Genomic DNA, 27,657 nt, shown 5'->3' with positions numbered 1-27,657 from the left:
ATTCCATTGAGAATCCCACCAGCTAACACGAATACAACAGTTTTTATAGAATAGGGAGGTATGGCAAAATTATATGAATTTGATTGGTTCTTCATATGCAAACCCTTCTGTTACTAGGCAAAGCAAACTTTGTTTTAATGATTACTTCATTGTTAATCACAAGGTTCAAATTTAGTCATCTGTCTAGTCTCAATTCCCATATTTGTTATTTTTACACTCACACAACCAAAGTAAAAGGGGTATGGCAACACAGCATACAACATTCAAAAACAGGACAGAACGTTTTAGTACACTGTGTTTCAAAGTGTTATCATGTTAGGCCTAAAAAGAGAAATAAGGTTAGATGTTAGAAACATGGTTAGTTTAATATACAGTTTACTATTTTATCTATTAAAAATCCACCACAGTACATATGTGACGATGTTTGTTTTCATACACACTACAAAAGAACCAAAGAATCTTGTAAAACACAGTAAACACAGTAAAAGATTATTACTTGTGACGATAGAACAAAATATATGGATATGAGAACACGAATAAAACTAAATTAAACCACAATCTCTTAAATATTTTCTAATTTCATTAAACATTTTCATTTAAATTCATGAACATTTTGTTGTTCCCTTGCCGGTAAGATGCCGGAACAAACGTACCAATGCATCTTTGGCGGCGAAGCCGCGGGCAAAGTTAAAAAAAAAAAGCAGTGCATTTATATATGTGTATATATATATATAGGCTATATATATAGACCACTTAACTTAGTGATTGCTATCAAGATGTAGAGACTTTCAACCAGCATAACAAAAAAAAACAATTCTGGAACAAATCACCTACCCTGCCTTTAACAACAGTAAAATAAACAATACTGTACTTCTTGTGTCCATTGCTTACGATTCACCAAATATAATTAAAAAAATTATACAGATAAAATTAATATTGCACCAGCAGGAGTGTTACTACTCTAAAGGAAATATGGGTGGATTAGAAATATGGACAGATGGCAGGCCATATTTCATCTGAAATCAGCAAAACAGTAGATGAAAACAATAACTATTTAACTTCATAAGTTCTTAAAGTTCATAAAGACAAGCACTGATGTTGACTGACAAAGCACTGTCTCGAATTGGGGAATACCTGATACATGTGCAAAGTTTGGCGGAAACTCTAGTCAGAAAGTTGTTAGGGATTTTGAATGAATTGTTTGTACAATATGCTGTTGTCAAGCCAATGAATTAGATTCCACGCTGTTTACAATGGAGCATGTTCCTATATTTGTGTCTCCCACCTTATACAGTGTTTTCTACACACCCCGTGTCTTTCTTCCATTCAGCTCTACTGGTTTTTCCGGTTGAAGAAGCACGTTTACAAGAGGAGTGGCCGCGCGCAACACCTCGAGACCGCAGCTACGAGTGCTGCTGATGACAGGTAACGTCATTACCGGCCTGGCTCATGAATATTAATTACGCAATGTGCCGTTTGCTCAGCTGATTGGCCGAAAGGCAACGCAGTTATCAAATAAACGAATCAAACTCTGCCGAAGTCTTGCTTATGAATATTAATTAGTTTGCGTGAGTGGACACTCCCGGAAGGTAACCAAGGGCCGTCAAATTAATATTCATGAGACAAGCAGTCGCAGTAGGATTCGTAAATTTGCAACCCGCCCTCCTTTCTTTAAAGTTTGAACTGCACACCTATAACCCTAAAGGACGCAGACGTGTATTTGAGCTTGGAATATATATATATGTACAATCTTATGGAATAATTTCTATCACTCTACAGGTAAATGGACATTGTTTGAACTTGTTTATTTGCGGATTTAATATGCTAAATGATAACTTTCATTCTATCTCCATTGTAAATAAATGGTAGGTTATACTTATTTCAGCTGTTATATTTATTTAGTTAATTATTCTGTATAAACTGCAAAAATAGTGTATATTTTCCACCGCTGGAAATTATACAGGGTTCAAAGACAGATGGTTCATTGTAAGAGACACTTACTAATAAGTTACTTATTACCAACAGGTGTAGATTATTGTGCCCCTGTTATATAAGCTTTTATTTTTATTTTAGAACATAGGCCTATGTAAAATCATTAATAATAAGTCAACGACTTTATATAGCCTATATGCTTACCATCATTTAGCTACATTCATGCATATATGAAAACATATAAATGAAAGTTTAATGTCATTTATATTTAAATGTACATTTAATTCATTCAATACTGGTAATGTTGTTGGTTATTAGTAAAGTGTAAAATGTTAAATAAAAAATTATTTTTAAGTGTAGACTACATATATTTTAAATTCAGACAAGCATGACAGAAATGCAGATAAATAAATAATATTTAACCTGACTGACGAAAAAAAGAAAGCTCCTCTCTGGACTGTCCATTGGGATGTAATAAGCTCAGCATGCAAATCTGTGCATAATAATTTGCATACGTTCCTGGTGAGTGTAAACTGGATATGTGAACCTACTTACTTTGAACATTAACTCTGTCCTTAGACCACCAGGTCTTCATTTTATTAGAGTGTCAAAATGATTGGATCTCAATAAGCGGAGAACGACTTGTATGCATTTTAATAATTATTTTTTTTTTAAATGTCTCCATGAGCTGAACATGTTTCTCAAGAATATAGCAGCTATAATTCTAAACATCTTGCATAGTGGCAACTCCAATACCGATAAGGAATTGTCTGATGACCCGGTTGTGCTGCTGACAAAACATCTGTCAACCATTAACGTTACAATATATTCTGAGTATTACATATTTTCTCCAGCTATACATGTCATCTGACAATACTGGCTTGCTGTTGGACCAGTTTGTTCAACGAAGACTTATGTCAAGCCAAAGTGAGCCAGTGAGCATTTTTTTCCACCTGTGGATAATATTTCAGTGTTTTCGTTTGAAGGATTTTCTGTTGCTTATGGCCATTGGAAGTCAGAAAGAACTAATTTTTGCCTAACTTGGCTCACAGTCTGAGTGGGGATTTTGTCCTAAACACTCACAACAAGCCAGGCTCTAACCACTTGTTTTGCACTGTGAGTTTTGCACAATGATAAGAGAACATTGGCAACGGTTTCGAAATGTCAACATTCAGATTGCTTCAGTTCACTTCAGGCTATTGCAGCGTGTTGCAAATGAGAAATTTGTCCATGTGGATGGCATTTGATATGATTTCAGAGTCAAACATCAGGCGGGAGTGATACTGGTCATTTATTGTGGTTCACGCAGGGTGTGTAATAAATAGCCTGCAGAGAAACGTCTAGTCGCTTCTTGTGTGAGTAACTCTTGTTGGATGGGAAAACTTAAAAATCTAGCCCAACCAGAGTAACATGGCTTCACAGAGCTAAACCAACTGGGTTGGCCTTTGTGTCTTTCCCAGAGTGCACTGATTTCATGAGTTTATGGCTGCTTTGAAGTGTTCATTCATTTATTCAGATCTCTGTTAGCATGCATAGCATATCCATCGGCACATGCAGCAACAGAAATACACAACCTGCTTGCTGCCAACTTTGCTTTACTGGTGTGTCGCTGGTGAAAAAAGATTTTTCTTTTATACACTGTAAAAACAAATTTTCTTAATCAACATTTTGTCTTGTTTAACATAAATGTTTAAACAACAAACAAAATGTTTTTTATTTTTTTTATTAATAGTATTTCTAATATTTTTCTTATTTTATATTGTGAATGAAATGTATTTATAATATATTTTTTTATCCTAGCAAATAGTTTTTCTTATTTTAAGCATAATATAACTATATTTATTGAGGTTTTATGCTTCGCCAATATGGGGTGAGAAATATAAACGGTAGATATATTCTCTGAAAGCATCTTATAATCTTTAACTATTTTGCTTCTCAAGTAAATATATTTTATCTTAAGCCAGCATGTATTCTGTTTAAATACTAGAGGATCTTATGAACAAGGTTTTTTCTTATATAAGGTTGTTATGGCATCCACCGATACTGACAAACTGGTAAAACTAACCAGGCAAACCATTGCGGTGGCTAAAGCATCTTCCAAGTTCCAACTAAAGTCCTAACAGGTGCTATGTGACAAATTTCCAGAGCAAGCTATTCTTTTGTTCATACTGAAAGCGAAAATGCTGAATGATACGTAAAATTGTCGACTAAGTGACTATTTATTTACTTACTATATCAGAACAGCAAACATAGAACATACAAACAAATATTTCCAGAGTGCACATTGATTAAACAATCCAAAAAACCTTCGACCACTTCATGGGCATTACATAACACTTTCCTTATCTCACTTGTACTGCATTTATTGATTCTCAGATGTTTCCTCATAGTTCTGGGGTTTTTTTTTTTTTTTTTTTTTTTTGCTAGTCACTAAAGTGAACAACACAATGTGTGGGAGAAAAAAGCGCTAGGGAGAAACATAAATGCAATGCCACCTAATTTGAAAAAGGCCAAACACAGGAACAGAAAACTCTCTTATTAAAAAAATGTTCTTATATATGGCTGACATTTAACCTACAGATTTTGTAATTACAATCCTATTACACACTTGCCTAAAATGTTCAAGTAAATCCTTTAGTGTGTCCTAAAATAGTACACCAAAAGTGTCAGGATGGAGAAAATCATCAAATAGACATTACAAAAAAGTAGCTTTACAAATAAATTATTTATTTGATTCAACATAGAATTTACTACACATACAATTTCAGGTTACAATGGCCATGATTTCTTTTCAGAAGCTGCATCCGAATTGGTATTTAGATTGGTATTTTTCCTCCACCTTGGACCGCTCTGTGCGGGTCTCGAACCCAGATCTCCGGCGTGAGAGTCAGGTGCTCTAACAAGGAGGCTACTGAGATTAGAGGATTGAGGTTTACTCGCACAGCAACAACTATCTGGCCTCCGTTACATACAGACCAAAAAAGTTTGGTTACCAACATTTGGTATGCACCGATATGAACATTTTGGCCGATACCAATAACCGATATTCAATATATTTGAAAGCCGATAACTGAAATATTGGCCGATAAATCTAAATCCGAATTTATTTATTTTAAATTTGATTTATCTAAATAAACAATATATTATATGGTAAAGGGATAGTTCACCCAAAAAATGAAAATTAGCCCATGATTTACTCACCCTGAAGCCATCCTAGGTGTATATGACATTCTTCTTTCAGACGAATACAATCGGAGTTATATTAAAAAATGTCCTGGCTCTTCCAAGCTTTATAATGGGAGTGAATGGGTGTATGTCTTTGGAAGTCCAAAGCGCATCTATTCATGATTGAAGTGCTTGACACGGCTCTCCGGGGGTTAATAAAGGCCTTCAGAAGTGAAGCGATGCGTTCATGTAAGAAAAATATCCATATTTAAAACATTGTCGACTAAAATAACTAGCTTCCGGCAGACGGCATTTATATAGCGCTAGCTTAACTAGTGTTGACCTGATTGCCGCTCGTGCGGATTGATATTAAGGTCTGTTTACTCTTTCTTGTGGTAGAAAAGAAGTTCCTGAACCAAATGGTATAAGAATCAGCAGGTGTTCTTGCGCCGAAATGAACCCAGATACGATTGAAATCATTGTTTAGGAATCCCACGTCCGGGTGTTTTCTTCCCAGCAAAAGTAGTGTCAATAAAATCATTCATTTCAGTATTTATCATGTTATAAATGAAAATTTGAGTATTGCATCTCAAAACCCTCGGTATAATCTATCATTTACAGCAATAAACACACATGACCTATTTTTGTCATTTTTATGACTATGACTACTTTGACGTTCTTAAACTTATAATTAGATTCTGCAACTTTAGCCGGGGTTTCACTGGTGGGGTCACAATTACTCACCCTCATGCCGTTCCAAACCCGTAAAACCCGTTCATCTTAAGAACACAAATAAAAATATTTTTGATGAAATCTGAGAGCGTTCTGATCCCACATTGACTGCAATGTCATAACCACTTGCAAGGCCCAGAAAGATAGTAAAATAGATTACTGTTACAATGAGTTTTGTGCTTTTTGAAGCTTGAAAATAATGATTGCCTTGACAAAATGGATGGACAAAAATTTGAATTTAGTATGTGGTGGTTTTCCTGATGGTATTGAAAATTATACTGAATATGTTTCAAGGTGTCATATTGAACTTAGAAATTCCAGTATCATGACCACTAATTAATGTCCTTTGTCAATAAGGTAAAAATGTGTTAAAACTAGCTATTTTCTACATAGATCTATGATTTGATTGAATATTTATTGGTAATACATTAACTATCGCCAGCTAAAAAGTAACTAGTACTCTGAGTAGTTTTTGAGAAGAGTAATTTGTACTTAAGTTACTTAAGTACTTTTTTGACACCAGTATTTTTGACATGTAATTGAGTATTATTTCAGCAATGTAACAGTACTTGTACTTGAGTACACATTTTCAGTACTCTTTCCACCACTAAGTCAATCTCTTCCAAGCGTGTTTATAGTAACGTCCTAAAGAAGTATATTTAAACCACTGAGATCCCACAGAGGTGTTTCTCTTTTGTTTTCCCATCCAGGTGCAGTGTGTAGCCATGGCTGCAGGGGTGGAGGCGACCACAAGGGAATTGGGCCAATCGCTCATTAACCCAGACAAACCTTCAGTTTCAGTCCCAGGAGACACAGGGAAGCCAGCGTTGAACCCGAAACCCCACTTCACAGCCAAACCATTTTCCCTGCAAAGGAATGCAACCGTCCGCCCGATCCGGGCCCCCAAAACCAACTTCAGCAGACCGTTCAATCGAGCCGCCTCTTCTGAAACGCTTCTGAACACCACAGACACTCATGCTGGTGGTCTAGAAACATCAGACTCAAATGGCACTGTAAATGGGTCTGATCAAAGTGCAGCTCCTAAACCCGTCCCGCTCCGCCCAAAACCTGACTTACAGGTTAAGCCTAAGAGTCCTGACACAACTGGTTCTAATGACCAAACTGGTCCAAACTTAAAGCTTGATGTAACCGCTGAAGATATGAAGAATGTTCAGCTCAGGAGCAGAGCAAAATCCTTGGGTTCTCGGGATCAAAAGATTCTCAACCAGAAGCCACAAGGAGACACTGATGCAGACCTCAAAGTGCCTTCACGATGCTGGCCAGCTCGAAACCGTCTCTCCGCGGATCTGACCTCCAAGTTCGAGTCACCGTCTCAGCCCGATACTGAGGGGAGAGAGGCTGAAAGTAGCAAGACTGAGAAAGAGGAGCCACCACTTTCTCCATCAGAAGTGTCTGAGTCCAAGTCTCCGGTGGAGAACGAAGAGGAGGGAGACGAGGAGCTCGTTGGAGGCAGCATTAAAAGACGGATCAGCCTCCTCTTCGATCGATCTGCAGCATCAAAGCGCAGGGACACCTTCAACAAAAGAGACATCACACCTGCTGAAATATCTATTGACATTAAACAGAGAATCCAGAATCTGAGCATGGACACGCCGAGGACACGCTTGCCGTCCACTGGTGCTCCTCAAAGGTTAGTGAAGCCTGCATTCTCTCTTTCTCCTTTTGACCCTCAATAAGTATTTCATAATATCTGTGTTTTCTAAGCACAAAACATTTATCAAGGCTCAGTTGATAGAACTAATACTTGAACTGTCAATTGATCTTGCTCATCAACTTTAATGTCTTGCATACTAAAGCATGATTAATCATCAAGTCAGATTTACTTATATAGTGCTTGTCACAATACACATAGTTTCAAAGCAGCTTTGTAGAAGGTCACAATGTTATCTTAATATTTTTTTAGGACCCCCTTGAAAACGAGATGATGCATCTCAAGGGGTTTATCCTAATAAAATAAATTTGATAATATCTTTATGCCTTATATTTGCATTTAGCGATAGAGTTATAGATTTAACATTTAGCGATAGAGTTATATAGGTGGTAATACAGTATAGTTTAGGATTTAACCAATCAAGATGCTATATAATATATGTTTTGCTCTACGCTTGTAAAAAAATTTTTTTGTAATTATCATATTTGTATATAAACTCTTGACACATCAGTAGCCTAGTGTTGCGAATGTCAATTTACATTTTTCCATGCATATTTCCATATTTTGTTTCACATACTTCCTACTTTTTGTTTACATATTTAAAACAGTCTGAAGTAAGGAACATTTAGTCAGAACCATGTAAGGCTGGAAGCTTACGCTGCTATTATGAACCAATAATCAGAGCAAAAGGCAGTTGAAGGATGACGTGTATAATTCAAATAATTATCCGACTCCAGTATAATTAATCTGACTCCATTAAAGTTGTTGTTATTCTTTAACCTCTTATTCTTTGAAGGTAAAAGTCTTTCTTAGAACTGATAGGAAAACATAGGATTTAACCTGAACGTTTAGATAACGAAAGTTATAATCACTTTAGCTTTCAACATAATCAGTGATAAAAGGAAAGATTCTCAAAGCCTTTAAAGCAGGCAAAGTTATTTATTAAGTTACATGTTTAAATATACAGACAGTAGAATGGAACAACATACAGTAATGTATAGAAAACTTAGTTGTAACAAATAATGCACTGTCGTGCAGAAGAGGCCGTAAAAGCCTTTCTCCTAGTATGAGGTTACGCACCGGTGTGCGGGGGTGGCGGGGTTAAAGCCTTTCTCCTAGATCAACAGTTACCTTTCCTTCTTATACCCTGAGCAAAGCATTGTTAAACATTAGTGGATTACCAACACCAAACCCGACCGACAGGAAACCAAAAGATGAGGCAAATGGGTGGAGATCCAGAGGGGGAGAAGAACATTAACATATTCTCCTCAATGCATGTTCAACCAACAGTGCCTAGATTGTACATTAGGATACTTAAATATCTCTATCAAAGGGTTAGTTCACCCAAAAATGAAAATTCTGTCTGTAATTACTCACCCTCATGTTGTTCCAACCTAAGACTTTTGTTCATCTTCGGAAGACAAATTAAAGATTTTTTACTTCCGGGTGGATCACCTATACTATTGGTCCTCCTAATTGTCAATCAATCTGGTGAATCAATCAAACTTATTCAAAAAGTGGAGAGGGCGGGTCTTATCTAAAATTCGGAAAGATCCTCCACTATACCTTTAAGATATTTTGGTAACACTTTAAAATAATGGTTCATTAGTTAACATTAGTTAACTACCTTAGTTAACATGAACTAAGAATGAACAATACTTATTCAGCATTTATTAATCTTAGTTAATATTAATTTCAACATTTACTAATGCGTTATTAAAATCAAAGGTTGTATGTGTTAGCATTAGTTAATGCACTGTGAAATAACATGAACAAACAATGAACAGCTGTATTTCTATTAACTAACATTAACAAAGATTAATAAATACTGCTACAAATGTATTGCTCATTGTTAGTTCATGTTAGTTAATATGTTATCTAATGTTAACTATGTACCATTATTTTAAAGTGTTACCGATATTTTTGATGAAATCTGAGAGTTGGCTCACTCCTCCATAGGCTTCTCTGTAATTGAAACTTGCCGGCCCAGAAAGTTAGTAAAGACATCGTTTAAATAGTCCAAGTGACTACTGTGGCTCAACCTTAAGTTTATCAAGCGACAAGAATACTTTTTGTGTGCAAAAAAACAAACAAAAATAACAACTTTATTCAACTCTTCATTTTCTTCTGTGTGGGTCTGAGTGAGTTCACGTAGTGTTACAGCGCAGTGCTTATGGGTTGTACGTCAGAACGGAGGCTCACTATTGGCCGATGCTGGCCAATAGCGTTCTGACGTACAACCCAGAAGCACTGCGCTGTACCGAAAGTCTTACGGGGTTGGAACAACATGAGGGTGAATAATTACTGACAGAATTTTCATTTTTGGGTGAACTAACCCTTTAAGTTTACCACCATTCGTTTCAGTTTATTAGCTGTCAGATGATACCAAACATGACATAGTTACATATTAGAACACACTAGTAAATAAACAGTATGTAGTTGAAAGCATATGTCCTGTGAAGCAAATGGTACAGACATGTCATTAAGGTACAAATGTACAAATGACCATCCTGTGCCTGGAGTGTGTCCCAACAGTCCTCAATCCTATTGATGAAATCCCTTGCACTAGATAGGCATTAGCATACTGTGATGATGAAGGCCATTGTGCCACGTTTAATTCATATTAAAGAACAGTAAAGAGTTCTGATCATATTTGCTCAGCCCTACAAATGCTGGTAAATTACATGTTATTTTATTTAAGAACTGAGCACGAACGCCTTAACATCAAAGCGGTGTCCCAGGGCCAGCAAGGACGTTGGACGTCATGGGAAGGTCTCACAGACAGGTCCATGTCATGGTCCGATCTATGGAAGATCCCCCAAGCTAGGCTCAGCTTCCTGATCAGAGCAACCTATGACACCTTGCCTTGTCCCCGAAACCTCCACCAATGGTTTGGTGCCGAAGAGACCTGTTCCCTTTGTAACACCAGCAACACAAGCCTCCAGCACATCCTGTCGGGCTGTACGACGGCATTGTCCCAAGGCCGCTATAGGTGGCGACATGACCAAGTACTGAAGAAGCTGGCAGAGGTGTCAGAGTCATGCAGAAAGGAGGCGAACAGCAGACCTTCCGCTCGAGGACGACATTCCATCCAGTTCGCAAGGGCTGGAGAGAGTGTCAGACCATCCCGCCAGAGAGATACAGCAAGGCTCCTCTCACCGGGAAGTGAGTGGACCATGAGGGTCGACTTGGGAAAGCAGCTCCAGTTCCCCAGGGAGATAGTGGAAACATCCCTGCGGCCCGACCTCGTCATGTGGTCAGAGGCTTGCAAGACCGTCCTCCTTGTGGAACTCACTGTACCTTGGGAGGGAGGGGTGGAGGCTGCGTATGAGCGGAAGCGAGCCAAGTACTCTGATCTGGCGGCAGAGTGCAGGGAGGCGGGCTGGAAAGCCGTTATCTGCCCTGTGGAAGTGGGGTGTAGGGGCTTCGTAGGTTCCTCAACCGCTCGCCTACTCCGCGACATGGGATGCACAGGAGCGAGGCATCGGAAAGCCATGAAAGAGCTGGCGGAGGAGGCAGAGAAAGGCAGCTTCTGGCTGTGGCTAAGGAGGAAAGAGAAGGGTTGGGGGGCAAACACCTAGGGCACCAGCAGGGGGTGGCAGGGAGTGATCCCTGCCATCGCTCCGCCACCACGAGACGTACTGGGGTTAAAGGAGCGAAACGTCGATGAGTGGTGGTCCCCAGCTGATGACCCGCTCAGGCTCACAGAAGTGTTCAGTGAGGTGTCACGGCACACCAGTTCAAAAGGCACTGGAGGAGGTGCGTCAGGCAGTGATGTCCAGCAGGAAAACCAACACCTGTATCTTGATATTTAGTAGCCTAACTGTCACGGGTTGGATGGCTGCAATGAAGCGCACGACGATAAGGATATAACAGAGAACTCTTTAATGCAATATAGCTCAGAAAAAACGCAGGAGATCTCAGGAATTAGAATACAATTCCACATACAACATTAACATAAATGAGATCGAACACTGAACAAAGGAAACTAAGGGCTTATAAATACAGGGAGTATAATTAAGGGAAAAATAGAACAGGTGTAAATGACAAATTAAAATCCATAGTAACTATGAACAGCGGGAACAAAGAACAAAGGGAATAGGAAACAATGAGAAACAAACAGAACCAAGACCTAAACTTGACATTAACATTTGTAAATCACTAAAATATTTTTTTTTCTTTAGAATTTTATCTCTATTCTAAGCAACACAAAAAATGATAGACAGTTGATCCACAATCATGCAGCTCTTTTACAAACTCAAACGTTTGGTTTTCTGTGATGTTTACTGACGTTTTATACGTTGTTATCTAGCTGACTAACAATAATGTGCAATAATGCAATAATGTGTTTAAAAAAAATTATAAACCAATCTGTAACATTTTTCATCATATTCTTTCATTTAACTAGTGTGTTTATGAATTTATGCTGTTTATAAATAATCTAGCTGTGAAATTTACCACTTGTTCCAACTTTTTTGAAAAATATATTTTGGGAATAAAAAATTACATTTAATAAAATAAACAAAACAATTCCTACATTGAAAACAACAATAAGTCATTTTTCTTTTGCAAGTTTTTGCACGCAGATTTTTTAAGTAAATTTCACATTAAGTAAAATCTACTTAACTAAATTGACCAGTTAAAGTTTGTTGAGTAATTTTTACTTAATTGAAGTTTACTTTGCAATACTCTGTTTGAAATACATTTTACCCAAAACAGTATAACACTAAATGAAGCCATGCTTTTAAAGTGTATGCTTTATGTAGTACATCTCAGTAAATAATACAGTAGATATTGTGTAGACTACATATAGAAGAAATGTGGTACCCTCCTGAACACAGAGACCTTAATACTTGATACAAAATACACAACAACGGTAACATTCGTTGGGTATTTTTTCAGTATGAATTTGCCATTTTGAGTTCAACTTAAAATAAACCCCAGATGTCACAAAACAGCAAGTTACTAAACCTAACAACAAAAGCAATGGTAAAACATAAAACAATGATAAATACAACTGGAAACAGTGAACATGCAACCTTATTAATTATTCATGCCCCACTGCATTATGGGAACACCAATATCAGAAAGTTGAGTAGGTTTTACTTAATTTTATAATGTTGATATTTTTACTTTAATTTCTACAAGCTCAAATTGAGTATTATTAAAGAATTTACTTTGTTTTTTAAATTCTTGCCTGAACTAACTTATTCAGGTAAAAATTACATTAGTTTTTTTCTCTAGTATTTACTTCACCACAGAATCACTTTTATCAGTGAATGCATAGCTAAAGATAATCATTATTATGTGGTGTGGGCAATGAAAATGTTGGCAGGAATGTCAAGTATGAATGTTTATATATTTCTGGCCTTTTGTCGTCCTTACTTTCAAAGCTGTAACATATTTCCAAACTCTTCTATTTGCAGTCCACCTTATGAGAAGATGAATGAGAGATCATCTGAAAGGGAAACAGAGAAGGTTCCTGTTGATAAACCACCAAATACACCAGAAATCAAGAACTCTGCTGCTAGTGTGGAGAACACAGAAGAAGAGCAAGACCTTGAAGTTGAAGAGGACAAGGAGAACTATGTCGCTGTTCCTGTTTACCAAAGGGTTAGGATGAGCATAGATGCGGAGAAAAAGCAAAAAGAAGAAGAAGAAAAACAGAGAAAAGATGAGCAGTTAGAGAAAGAACGAAAGCAGCAGCAGGAGAGGGAAAGACTTTTGGAGGAGGAGAGGAAGGCAAAAGAAATCGAGAGACAGCAAGAGGAAGAGAGAAAACAAGAAGAGGAGAAGCAAAGGCAGATTGAAGAAAGGAGAAAGCAAGAGGAAGAATGGAAGAGAAAAATTGAAGAAGAAAGAAAAGAGGAGGAGAGGAGGAGGCAGGCCGAAAAGGAGAGGGAGAGACAACAAGAGCAGGAGAGATTAGAAAGAGAGAGGCAGATTGAAGAGGAGAAAAGGAGGACTGAAGAAGAAAAAGAGAGACAGAGAGAGGAGGAACGACTGAGACAGGAGAAACTAAAGAAAGAGAGAGAAATGGAAGAAGAGAGGAGAAGAATTCAGGAGATGGAGAGACAGAAAGAAGAGGAAAGACTGAGAAAAGAACGAGAAATGGAGAGAATAAGGAAAGAAAAAGAACTGGAGAAAGAGAGGCTGAAAGAGGAGGAAAGATTGAGACAAGAACGAGAAAAGGAGAGACTAAAAAAAGAAAAAGAGATGGAAGAAGAGAGACAAAGAATTCAGGAGATTGAGAGAAAGAAAGAAGAGGAAAGACTGAGACAGGAAAGAGAAAAAGAAGAACAGTTAAAGAAAGAGAGAGAAAGGGAAGAGGAGAGACTGAAAGAGGAGGAAAGATTGAGACAAGAACGAGAAAAAGAAGAGCGGTTAAAGAAAGAGAGAGAAATGGAAGAAGAGAGACGAAGAGTTCAGGAGATGGAAAGACAGAAAGAGGAAGAAAAACTGAGAAAAGAACGAGAAATGGAGAGAATAAGGAAAGAAAAAGAACTGGAGAAAGAGAGGCTGAAAGAGGAGGAAAGATTGAGACAAGAACGAGAAAAGGAGAGACTAAAAAAAGAAAAAGAGATGGAAGAAGAGAGACGAAGAATTCAGGAGATTGAGAGAAAGAAAGAAGAGGAAAGACTGAGACAGGAAAGAGAAAAAGAAGAGCAGTTAAAGAAAGAGAGAGAAAGGGAAGAGGAGAGACTGAAAGAGGAGGAAAGATTGAGACAAGAACGAGAAAAAGAGAGACTGAAAAAGGAAAAAGAAATGGAAGAAGAGAGGCAAAGAATTCAGGAGATGGAAAGACAGAAAGAGGAAGAAAGAATTAGAAAAGAGCAAGAAATGGAGAGAATAAGGAAAGAAAAAGAACTGGAAGAAGAGAGACGAAGACTCCAGGATATGGAAAGACAGAAAGAAGAAGAAAAACTGAGAAAAGAACGAGAAATGGAGAGAATAAGAAAAGAAAAAGAAATGGAAGAAGAGAAACGAAGACTCCAGGAGATGGAGAAACAGAAAGAAGAGGAAAGACTGAGAAAAGAACAAGAAATGGAGAGAATAAGGAAAGAAAAAGAAATGGAAGAAGAGAAACGAAGACTCCAGGAGATGGAGAAACAGAAAGAAGAGGAAAGACTGAGAAAAGAACGAGAAATGGAGAGAATAAGGAAAGAAAAAGAAATGGAAGAAGAGAAACGAAGACTCCAGGAGATGGAGAAACAGAAAGAAGAGGAAAGACTGAGAAAAGAACGAGAAATGGAGAGAATAAGGAAAGAAAAAGAAATGGAAGAAGAGAGACGAAGACTCCAGGAGATGGAGAAACAGAAAGAAGAGGAAAGACTGAGAAAAGAACGAGAAATGGAGAGAATAAGGAAAGAAAAAGAAATGGAAGAAGAGAGACGAAGACTCCAGGAGATGGAGAAACAGAAAGAAGAGGAAAGACTGAGAAAAGAACGAGAAATGGAGAGAATAAGGAAAGAAAAAGAAATGGAAGAAGAGAGACGAAGATTCCAGGAGATGGAGAAACAGAAAGAAGAGGAAAGACTGAGAAAAGAACGAGAAATGGAGAGAATTAAAAAAGAGAGAGAAACTGAGGAAAGAAAAAGAATGGAAGAAGAAAGACTGAGGCAGGAAGGAGAGAGAGAAAAAGAGAGACTAAAGAAAGAAGAAGAAAAGCTGAGAGAGGAAAGAGAAAATGACAGACTGAAGAAAGAGATGGAGATGGAGAGGTGTAACTCAGTAGAGATTCATCGAGAGGAAGTTCCTACGAGTTTTGATTTAATATCGTTTGATGCGACTCCCGACTCCCCGGTCTCTCCTCAACTCGACCAAGTGCTTTACGACGACTTCTCAGTGAAACCACGAAGATGGGGAACCGGAGCGAGACGTTCCTCAACTCCGCCTCCATCCAGAGAACCTGAGCAGAGTCTCCAGCCAGAACCAGTGTCCACTGATCCTGGATCCCAAAAACCAGTGTCCACTGATCCTGGATCCCAAGAACCAGTGTCCACTGATCCTGGATCCCAAAAACCAGTGTCCACTGATCCTGGATCCCAAGAACCATGTGGAGAACGGGGAGATGTGGAGGACCTGATGGGATTTGAGCCTGAAGCTTCCAGTCCACAGAACTCTTCCTGTAAACACACAGCTTTATCCGAGTCCAAACCAGAGGATCTGCTGCTGCCAGAAGCACAATCTGACGAGGTGAGACCAATGGCAGTTCGTTAAATATTGGAATATTGTTTATTTATTAATATTGTGATATATGTTTTAATAAGGGACTTTACATTACATTGATTTGATCTCATGTAAAATGGTGTTCTTATGAGGTAAAACAGTCTAAACTCCCTTAACCATAATCACTGTAATGCTTTTATCAAATGTTGCCGAGATCAATATTATAAAATGCACCAATTTTCAAGATGTTAAATGTCCGAGACATAAAAGTAAAAAAAAAACATTGTCAAAATATTTACATTTAGTAATTAGAGTATTATTACTATATTACTTAATATAATTTATAATATTAAAAAATATATAAAAATTATATTAAACAATATATGTTCTAATATAAATAATGTAATATAAAGTATAAAATATAAAAGTTACATTAAGTACAAACAAAAAAGTATTATTATTATTATTAATAATAACAATAATAGTAATTGTGATCTAAGGCACATCTTAATATAATATAAAAATAATGTAATACAAAAATATAAACATTTTAAAACTTTATTAAAAACTTCACTGTAAAAAATTATATGATCAGAAAGTTATTATAAACTTATATATACAACATTCAACTATTTGTTTTAAGTCCATTTAATGTAATTTAAGTTGAAATGACTTTAACATCCAAGTTGATTGTATTTTAAGGCAGCAAACATTTTTTTACAGTGTTGTTTACATTATTAATAATAATCAGAGTCATTTTGTCCATTAGTCTAAGCGATAGCTGAAAAGCAATGTATAGAATATGCAATCACAGTGTTTATCTGCATTTCAAACACGGCTGATGCAATCAGAGTTCAGAAGTATTTGTTTTACTTTATACATTTTGATAAATTACATCAATTCATTTTTATGAAGAAAATGTTTACAATTTAATAGAACAAAAACTAAACAGACTAACCTTAGTCTGAGCTGGTGGTAAACTCTGTTTAAAAAAAAAAACATTAATTTTGTCCCTTTTGGCTTTCAGTAGTTCAATGCGCACAGGCTTGTTAGCTTTAGCAGTTATAGGGTTAGTTCACCCAAAAATTCTGTCATTATTAATAATGCAACTAACACTTTCAAGCTCCAGAAAGTTTGTAAAGACATCATTAAAGTAATCCATGTGACTGTGTTCATGTGTTTATGAAGCGACGCGAGTGCTTTGTTTGCGCAAAAACATAAATTAGCACTTTATTTACAAAATGTTAATCTCGAACGACCGTTCACGAGAGCACCTAACGCATGCGTGTTGGGTTGACGCGAGAGCAGATGTAGTTTTGTGAACGCGCGTTGTAAAGAAAGACAAGTGGTAGATTATGTTTTTGTTTTTTGTGTGCAAACAACACCTGCCTTGATTCACGGCCATTCAAAGGTACTTTAAAATGATTTGCTAGCTAAATATAAATCAATAAAATGTAGTTATAGTAGATTTTGTTTTCGGATGGCTGCTTAACAATGTAAGATAAACTTTTTCCTGTTGTTGAAAGGAGATCTTATCTGTTTGCATTAGTATTCAACTCAGTCTCTGGTGCATGAATCCTCGAAAATGTACTTCAGTATGATGGCATAGCCTGATATGAAGACACATTTGCTCAGTGGATGTTTGTGTGTTTGCTTGGAAGTTATCAAGCTGTTAAAATACACTAGAACTCCAGAGGAAAAGATTTGCAAAACTTTGCATTGTGCCTTAGTAAGAGAACACAATGGCACGCAAAGCCAAAAAGTTCTTGCTTTTAATATGACATATAGAGAATCGCATGATTTTATTAGTGACAACAAACATAACCTGGCGTGAGTTTACAGGCAGTGTAAGAAAAGCCTTGTTCTGTTGCTGCTCCTCTTGTAGGGTTGACCAGTGTCTTCAGGGCAGGGCCTTTGTTTCCATTGATTGTCATGTTGGAATTTCCCATTGGTGTTTTATGACGGCATAGAGTGATGTCACCGCAGTAGATGGTTTTGTGTTGGGTGTGTGTGTGTGTTTGTATAGATGTGTTTATTCTTACACGCCGCTTGTCTTTGAGTCAGGCCTGTGGAATTTTCAAAGAACACCTATCGACTGTCAAAGTGTACTGTAGCATTTTGCATTTGCGCAACAGATTATTATTATTTTTATTTTTTTTATTAGGGATCATGTACAATTTCCAACATAAATGTATGTTGGAAATTGTTATACAGTTATACAATGTTATACAGATATTGCCTTTGATTACATGTATGTATTACTAATATGTTATGACTGATTCTTGCACAATTAATACTGGTTAAATTATTGATGTCTACATGATATGGGCAAATCTCTTCAATTGTATTAACATGTTCCATGCCATTATTTTAATTATTCCGTAACATATAATATAGTAGTTTTACAGCCACTCGCTGTACTGCAACACAAAATTTTCAATTCAAATATAATAATACATTAATGAGTCATTTTTATGAAGATAAATCAAATTGAATTATTATTATTAGGATGTTTACATGACATGGGGGGAACATCTTTAATTGTGTTTATATGCTCCTTGCCATTATTCACTAAGAAGTATAGTTGTTTTACAGCCATTTTGTCGCTATTCTCTTGTACACAGAAACATTAATGTTCAATTCAAACGCAGGAGGCCTGTTTGTTGCTGCTGTTTTATTTGTCTGCTTCAAATGCTAAATATTCCCTGGCTCTTGAGTGGCAGAAATGCGATTGAATTGTATACTTGACGCACTGTATAGTGCAATAAACCACAGTGATTACCGTGATTGTGGTTACTCTAATTATGATCAGAATTACATTATTCACAATATTCTGTTTACATACACAGTAATGTAATCACAGCAACATTACATTTCCTTAAAGGGATAGTTCACCCAAAAATTAAAATTCTGTCATCATTTACCAATCAAGCATCCATAGTATATATATTTTTTCGTCAATGGCTACCGTCAACTGATTGGTTACAAGCATTCTTCAAAATATCTTCTTCTGTGTGAAATTCATACAGGTTTGGAACAACTTGAGGGCGAGTAAACGATGACAGAATGCACTGGATTTGATCAAGCACAAAGTATGAGCTGTTTAGAAAGCACCACTAATTATGGTTTAGAGAGCTGAACTTGCATTTGATTCCTGTGAAATGGGAACAGACAGGGGATCATTTTTTTCTCCGATCTTCATGTAAAATATTTGCAAAGCCCTTTAGGTTTAGACGTTTATTCCTCTCATATGTAGGTAAAGGGTAGCCTGGCTCCGCCCTCCTGCGTACTTCCGCTCAATTTTATTTCCCTTCAGTACTACGTCTGGGATTGTGGGGTATTCTTTGGTTCTCTCCGATCATTTTTTTGGCGGTCCAATCAGCGAACAGAGGGAGTGGCTGAGAACGATGACGTTGAGGTCGTGCACTAGTTTGAGTTGTAGTGTTACGTCACGACCAAAGGTTAGCGATTGGTTATGGCAGATCCAGAGTGACTCTGGGCAGATCCAATAGTTTTAAACTTCAACAGAGTACCCGTCTACAAGGAAGTTAACGCATGTCAATGGAGAGAGAGGCCAGACTCTCTGTACAAATGAGATGTACGAGAGTCTGGTAGAACCAGGCTAGGTAAAGGGTGTTTTTAAATGTCAAAAATAATCCTAAAGTTTAATCTCCAAAAATGTTTGAAACAAATAGCAAATGTGCTGTGATGCAGAATGATTGAAATATGTTTGCCATATATTTTATTTTATAAAAAAATTTGGAATCTAATGAGCTACAGACTTAGAGGCCGTTTACACAATGCCATTTTCAACTAAAAACAGAAATCGTTTAATGTGTTTTGGTCGTTCATTTACATGACAATGGCATATTGGGGGCCTGAAAATGCAAACTTTTGAAAACAGGTTTCAAAGTGCAAGTTTTTGAAACCGATCCCGTTAACGTCTCTGTGTAAACTACAAAAACATGAATTTGTGAAAACGAGGACGTCATGTGCATGTGTATTACGTTTTCAGTCTTTGGGCGCATAGTGTTTCTTTTTTTACAAAGTGACATCGCCAACTACTGGCCAGACAGCAGAATAGCAGAACAGTTTAGTTGTTTTTGCAGATCTGTGATCGTTTTGAAAACGTTGTCTATACGTGAAAAACGCAAAGGAAAAACTTTTCCGTTTTTAGTGCATTGACTTGGGTCTTACTGAGAGTTTACACCAGGAAAAGGAGAGCTAATGTGTGCATGTACAGTATGGAATTTTTGACATACCAGCTCCTCCTCCTCCTTTGGTTTATGTACTCTTGTTAACTTTTTAATAAATCTGTTCTTTAAAAAATAAGAATAAGTTTGGGGGAAAAAATCTGCATCCACCTGAACGTGGGCTTAAGAGGTAATATTAAAACATAAGATAATGTTTTCCTGGATTCCTTTGAAATTCACTGTGATTATAGTATTATTTGAACTTTCCACCTCTTAAGCTGTTGTGAAAGGATTTAATCAAATGTAATTCTAAAGAAGCCGTTTGAGCTGTTCAGCAGTAAATGGTTATGAAGTATGATTCTCAATAATGTCAAGTGGATCTGTTTCAGGAGTAGTTTTCATTCGCCTGAGGAAACGTCTATAATACCCCTTCTGTTGAACAGTGTTCAGTCATGATATGCTGTGTTGTAGTTCACTAATACTGTTCGACTCTGTCCTTTAGTATGCTGAAGTGTAGTGTGAATAGATGTTGTGACTGGTGAGTGTTGTTTTTGTTGAAGAATACTTGGATCGAGGTGCTTTTCTAAACCACCGGGGGTCAATAAAGCTTCAAAAACACAATTTCTTAAATCAACCATGGTGCTTTTGCACTTATGAGGTTTCACAGACATTCTTACCCATATTTTGAATTTGGTTCTTATTTCATTTATTCATTCTGCTCAAGTTTCCATGAAATCACAACTGACACTATTTTAGGTGTCCTGAAATCCCCTGCCGTTGGTTTGGTGGTTAAATGTGGTCAGTTGCAGGAGTGTGTGTGTGTGTGTGTGTGTGTGTGTGTGTGTGTGTGTGTGTGTGTGTGTGTGTGTGTGTGTGTGTGTGTGTGTGTGTGTGTGTGTGTGTGTGTGTATTGTGTATATGTATTCATGTGAATGCAAAGCTGAATTTTCAGCCTTCAGTGTGACATAATCCTTCAGAAATCATTCTAATATGATGATTTGCTGCTCAAGAAACATGTCTTATTATTATCAATGTTAAAAACAGTTGTGCTGCTTTATATTTTTGTGGAAACCATGATATTTTTCAAAAGAACAGCATTTATTTAAAAATAGAAGTCTTTTGAAACATTATAAATGTATATATGTACCAATATGTGTTGTGAATCAATTTAACTTATACTTATAAATGGCTTCTACAAAGTTTCTTGTCCTCACAGTGTGACAGCTGGTGTCAGTCTAATGCACACGCAATCTAGGCTATGGCTCAAACTAGACAAACACAGCTTGTTATTCATGGCAAATAGTCAAACTAATGCACAGTGAAGTACAAAGCACCTGATTCAGCAGTAGTTTGCATAAGGGCTTTGTGGTTTAGCAAGTTCACAGGTACAGAAAGGTTCCCACATAAAACTCTTTCCTGTTTTCTCTCTCTGTGTCCTTCTACATTTTATTATTTACAAATGCAGTCAGTGACGGGTGATTTTCCTCGATCGGCTTTCATCCCTTCCCCCCTTTCTCTCTGTTTCTCCGAGCTGGGATGTTGTCACTCATTTGAGGGCTGTGCCTGTTTCCGGTACCTGTTCGTACCTGCAGCGGGACAGGTATAAGAGGTGGTTTTGCCGGAGTTCTGCTATGTTTTTCCATTGGGATCTGGCAGAAGTGCACAAGAACAAGTGCTCACTGGACTTCAATATTGGATGTCTGAAGATTTTTTTCCCCTGATTTGTATTTCTACTGCATCCAAGCAGGAAGATTTCACAGGAGATCAACCACAGAATGGATTGACATGTTACATGTGCTCTGTGGAGAAAAGCGCCGGAAGAGCGTCAAGGATTGATAGACAGCCTGAAGTGCTTTCTGTGATCGGCATAAACTCTGGTCCAGTTTGGTTTACAGGTCAAGATGCCTACAGAGATGCCAGTGTGTTTTGGCTACAACGCCCCCTAGACCTCACATCTGGGATTTATTCCCAGAAACCCACTGAAAGAGTTGCGTTTCCACCAGATACCACCGACTTTCCTAACATACTTTGTAATTTGGGGTAAATCAAGATGCAGTTCCTGGGTGAGAAACTCTCTGAGGTGCAGACACAAGTGTCGGGTTGGGTGGGCAACATGCGGCGCTCATTACAGGAGGCGGTGGAGTTGGTTTCAGGCACTCTGGAGCGTGAGGGAGTAATAAACGAAGACGAGGACGACGAAGAGCGAGTGGGAAGGTTTGAGAGGGCCATAACACCGTTCAGAAGTTTTGCTTCTCGTGGTCGACAGTCCCTTCGGAATCTGTCCCAGCAAAGCCGGCAGCGTTTTTCCCTGCGCAAACGCACGACTACGTCAAACTCAAATAATGTAAGAGTATGTGCTCTGCTCTCTCCCGTTCTCGCTTTATCAGACAATTTTTAAGGTATTGTGCTTTCTTGACAGGTCTTCAATACACTGAAGGTGATGATACACAGGGCAACTTTTTGAGCAATGTTGCTGGGCAATGTTGCCGTCAATGGGCAACCAGATGAGACACAGGGCCCACAACTGATCTAAATTATCCAGATAGAAATGTATTGACAATTTTCAATGGGAAAGTGCCCAAGCAACAATCGCTCGGCAAGATTGCTCAGCAACATTGCTCAAAAAGTTGCCCTGTGTATCATCACCTTGAGTCTGTTCCAAAACATTCCTGTTTTTTGTTTTTACTGCATGCTCAAACTTATTTGGAAAGTCGCTGTTGCGATTTTCTTTGTGAAAGGTTGGACCTTGAGGCCAAAATTATTATTTTCAGTTTATTATTATATTATTCAATTATTATTAAAATTATTTTTGTCATGACAACTCTCGGAGAGATTGGCATTGTAATGGTAATGGATATGGCAATGTTAATGTATTTGGTCTTAGTGAAATAGATCTGCTACGCTGCTGCTGCTGCAGAGCAAGTACCAAGACTTGCTACTGCCAATACAATCACAACATGTGAGCATGTAAGACATAACCCAGTAGCAGATCTATACAGGTGGAGCTGGGGAAGGTGGAGGGTTTCTGAAAGCACGCTTCAGACTGCTAACGGCAACGGTATTTGAATGTTGAGCCGCAGCTCATTGGCCGCTGATGCAACATCAACCAATCAGCTGCGTTATGTAGATGATGATGTGATTGCAATCAAATGAGTTAAGGACCTGCGTCATCTAGAATTTAATGCTAGAACTTGGTATTAATATCAATTATTATTCATTATAATTTAAAGGCCCACTGAAGTGCCTTGAAACGTGCAGCGTTATTCAATGTGTTGACGTAGTTTCCACTGAAACGGGAAGACAGGGCGGGACATATCGAGCAGCTCCTCCCCTTTTTAAAATAGCCAATAGCGTTTCACAGCTCGGCCAGAGCCTTTTAGCTCAGTAAAGTTGCATTTCACAGTGTAATAGATTTCCCTTTTAGATTTAATATGTAACTGTTAATAAAGCAAAACAGTGAACATAATCATGCTTCCTGAATGCATGTGTAAAAAAAGTTTAAAAAAGTAATTTATGTTGGTGTTATCTGCCGAGTCTGTCTAACCGTTTCTCCTCTTAATCTCCTTCAAATCGCTTTAAAACACAACATTCTTTGCAGAATTCGAATTGGTCCGATTTGTTTTCTGGTCTGTGTCGACTCGATCACATGATCCGCTCTGTTATACCGTGTCTCTGGACCGGAGCGTGACACTAACGTGATACCAGACTTCATTCGCCCCGATGGAACACTGTCTGAATCGTTCCCTATCCCCTATTTAGCGCACACACTGTTCAGCGTCTATTTATAATGTAGGGGGCGGAGCTTCAGATTCTAGAGAGCATTTGATTGGACAGAAAATCTGATGAGAAGTTGAAGTGCAGAGTGATGTCCTCAAAATCACTGATCCATATTGGCAGAAGTGAGAGAAAGAGTTTTGAACTCTTATATCTTCTAAATGCGCATTTTGTCATTGTTTTGGAGCAAACTAGCTACTTAAGGCTAACATATTCATACTAAAAGCAACAAAAAAAAAAATTAATTTTGATTTCTTGGGGACTTTAAATGAATTTAATTGGTTTTGATCATTATTATTATTATTATTAATCCTTACAATGTGATTACAATTCCTGTCAGCGCACATGCATGAGTCAGTGTGTTCACATGAAATACTGTTAAACAGGATGTAAGGCGTCCTGGAATATTTTAGCTCGGAATCTCGAGCTGTCTAGGCTTGTTTTTACTCACTTGTATATTTGCTCATCCTCTCATGATGGGTCTTCTGTTTCTCTATATGCATCTCTGTCAGTCATGACAGGTCTTGATCCTCCCAAAACTCTAAAATTTAATTGGACCCTTAATTTGGCACCCATTGGTACAGGCGTGCACATGTCTATATAGAGAGGTTTTAGGTGGACTGTTCAAAAGTTTGGGGTTGATATGATTTTTAAATGTTATTGAAAAAGGACTCTTTTGCTCACCAAGACTGTGTTTATTTGATTAAAAATACAGTAAAATCAGTAATATTGTGAAATATTTTTACAATTTAAAAGAACTGTTTTGAATTTGAATATATTGTAAAATGTAATTTATTCCTGTCATCAAAGCTGTATTTTCAGCATCATTACTCCAGTCTTCAGTGTCACATGATCCTTCAGAAATCATTCTAATATGATGATTTGCTGCTCAAGAAACATTTCTTACTAATGTTGAAAACGTCTGTGCTGCTTCATATTTGTGTGGAAACTGAAAAGAAATATAAAGTTCAAAAGAAGAACAGCTTTTTTTAATAGAAATCTTATGTAACATTATAAATGTCTTTACCCTCACTTTCGACCGATGTAATGCGTTCTTGCTGAATAAAAATATGAATTTCTTTCAATAAATAAATAAATAAAAATCTATCTGACCCCATACTTTTCAACAGTATTGTATGGCCTCTATGATAGTGGATGGCTATATATGTATCTTTAAATGTTTGTGTAACTTCAGGAAAGAGGTTTTGACGGTGTGTTTTAGGTCACTAGCTGCTGCATGACTCATGGATTGTTAGTAAAATATCACGGGACGACCCTAATGGTGCTCCTGGAACAGTAGAGCCGAAATGTAGTCCTCTCCCTAGTGAGTAACTACACAAACTAAAGCTGCACATTGACCTTGTTTGCTCTGATGTACATGCAAATTTACAAAAGCCATATACAGTAATATGCAGCATGTTAGCAATTCTGCACAGTATTGTATTGTATGAAACAGTATTTCTTGAACTTTTTTCTGTTCATTTGTGTTTGGACATGAGTCCTATTACAAATAAGGTTTTTACTCCAGTTAATTCCAGTTGTCTTATTTGGATCCCCAAAAACCAGAACATGGTTTAGTGTATTTGAAGTCAGCATGAAATGGATGTCGTGATCATCTTTTCTTCACTATTGTGATGTAAATCCGAGTGAAACGGCTTCTGGAACAAGAACAAATGTGGGCGGGGCTTGATTTCGTCCGTGGGGAATTGATTGGCTGGTTGTGGTTTGCTATTGGTGGATCTCATGTGAGTGACAGGTTGCCCCGCCCACATCATCAGAGAAGAGAAGAGATGACGCTGCAAGAGGGAGGGGAAGTTATTTTGATTAAAGATTACAAGGACGCATACATTTAAAAAAAAAAAAAAAATCGAATTAAATCATTTATAATAAATACTGCAATATTCCATTAAAAAAATACGATTTGTCAACTTTGATTTCATGGTGACTTTAACAGAGGTACATATAATTGGAATATGACCAAATTCCAATAGTAATAGGATTTTCATATATATAGTCATTGTGTCAGGGCCGATTTATTTACTATTTCTGTATTCCTTTAAATCTTGTCTAGTCATTGTTTCAACCAGAAGTTGAAAACTAATTGTGAGATATATGTATATTTTTACTACTTTTCAGATGCTTTTTAATCTAAGCTAATTTCTATTTCATCTGTAGGTTTTTTTTTTGTTTGTTTGTTTTAGATAAGAGTTAACATGATCGACGGACTTGGCTGATGTACGATGCAGTAGTTATGAAAAAATTCATCTTTACATTGCACAATCAACATAATTCAATCAAAGTATCTAGTTTAAAACCATTTCTGGCTTATCAGTTGATCACAAATATTTTAGTAAAAGGATTTAACTTATTTCAGATAATCACTTTCTGTAGACTTTCACTGTAGATTATTCCTGACAGCTGCAATAATGGTATCATAATATTAATCAAACTTATAATATTGCCTCGAATTTGAGATACGATTAATACGATTGGCCTGTTATTATTTTGATCTAGTCTTTGTCATTATACTTTGACACTTTTGACACATTTGTTTTTTATACCAATATGTGTATATATATATATATATATATATATATATATATATATACATATATATATATATATATAATATAAAAAAATGTTTGCCCCTAGTTTCCATTACTTCAAACATTAAAAGCATCACACACAGAACCTTTAAGAGCCTCCAACTCTGTGTCAGTAATATAGAAGAGCATTGAATCGGTTCTGTTTATTCTGATCAGAGATATAGTCATTTTTACCGTATTTATATATATATATATATACTGGATTGTCTAGTGATGGACATTTGCTCAGAGTCACAGAGAGTCTGTTTACGAGGAAGTGTTTTGTTTCCTAGGAACGATTCTTGTACGCCGACATGTTTTGAGCAGCAGAGTAATGTGAAATGCAAAGTATCTGTTCTATGTTCAAAAACAAGTCTGGATGGCTGAGTGTGTGTGTGTGTGTGTGTGTGTGTGTGTGTGTGTGTGTGTGTGTGTGTGTGTGTGTGTGTGTGTGTGTGTGTGTGTGTGTGTGTGTGTGTGTGTGTGTGTGTGTGTGTGTGTGTGTGTGTGTGTGTTTGCTGTGTTTGTAAAGTACAGTTTCGCCCTTGTGACCATGCCAGCTCATTAAAACATTTATGCTCGAATTGTCATTTGTGTGTGTGTGTATGTGTGTGTGTGTGCTGAGTGTGAGTTTTCCATTGGAAACAATCACTTTTGCGTGATGCTGCACCACAATGATAGGTTCACTTTTTGTAATTCTTGCCAATAGAATGTGAATTGAGAATTTTCTGGCCAGATAGATAGATAGATAGATACTGTAGATAGATAGATACTGTAGATAGATAGATAGATAGATAGATAGATAGATAGATAGATAGATAGATAGATAGATAGATAGATAGATAGATAGATAGATAGATAGATAGATAGATAGATAGATAGACAGATAGATAGATAGATACAGTAGATAGATAGATAGATAGATACTGTAGATAGATAGATAGATAGATAGATAGATAGATAGATAGATAGATAGATAGATAGATAGATAGATAGATAGATAGATAGATAGATAGATAGATAGATAGATAGATAGATAGATAGATAGATAGACAACTCAAGCTTGACTGACTTTTACTTATTGTGAAATTGTATTATTTTGCATTGTGTAATTCAGATTACTTTTCTATTCTTTTATTTGCCACAATATATTTTCAGTAAATGTAAATTCTAGCCAATTGCTGAAAAGTCATCTGTCATAACATTGAGACCTATAATTGTTTTGCTCCTCAGTTTCGTTGTAGTGGCTGTTTTCAGGAATGTGTCATGCCATAAGATATTATGAAATCACAGCAAACAAAAGCAACATTTTTGGCATCTAAACCTCAAAAGCAGGGATTCAAAGTTTTTTCTGTCAGCTGATCCCCTTTGACCTAAAGTAATTATAAGATAATATTTCAATAATTTAACAACACAATCAAAGGTTCATGGTTCT

At 37.0% G+C, this 27,657-nt stretch overlaps 1 protein-coding gene across 1 annotated transcript in view; it reads left to right on the top strand.

The window, feature by feature from the left end:
* The first annotated feature begins 1,670 nt into the window (after positions 1-1,670).
* tnks1bp1 (tankyrase 1 binding protein 1) overlaps positions 1,671-27,657 on the top strand; it is a 33,506-nt gene continuing 7,519 nt past the window's right edge. Inside the window, exons 1-3 of the mRNA XM_079871365.1 lie at positions 1,671-1,779; positions 6,540-7,480; positions 12,928-15,697. Coding sequence (XP_079727491.1) covers positions 6,555-7,480; positions 12,928-15,697 — 3,696 coding nt within the window. The 5' untranslated portion in view covers positions 1,671-1,779; positions 6,540-6,554. The remainder of the gene's footprint in view (positions 1,780-6,539; positions 7,481-12,927; positions 15,698-27,657) is intronic.

Source organism: Squalius cephalus (genome assembly GCF_949319135.1).
Source record: "Squalius cephalus genome assembly, chromosome: 5".
NCBI lineage: Eukaryota > Metazoa > Chordata > Actinopteri > Cypriniformes > Leuciscidae > Squalius > Squalius cephalus.
Note: the sequence above shows the minus strand (reverse complement) of the source record. Positions and strands in the feature narration are given on the sequence as shown.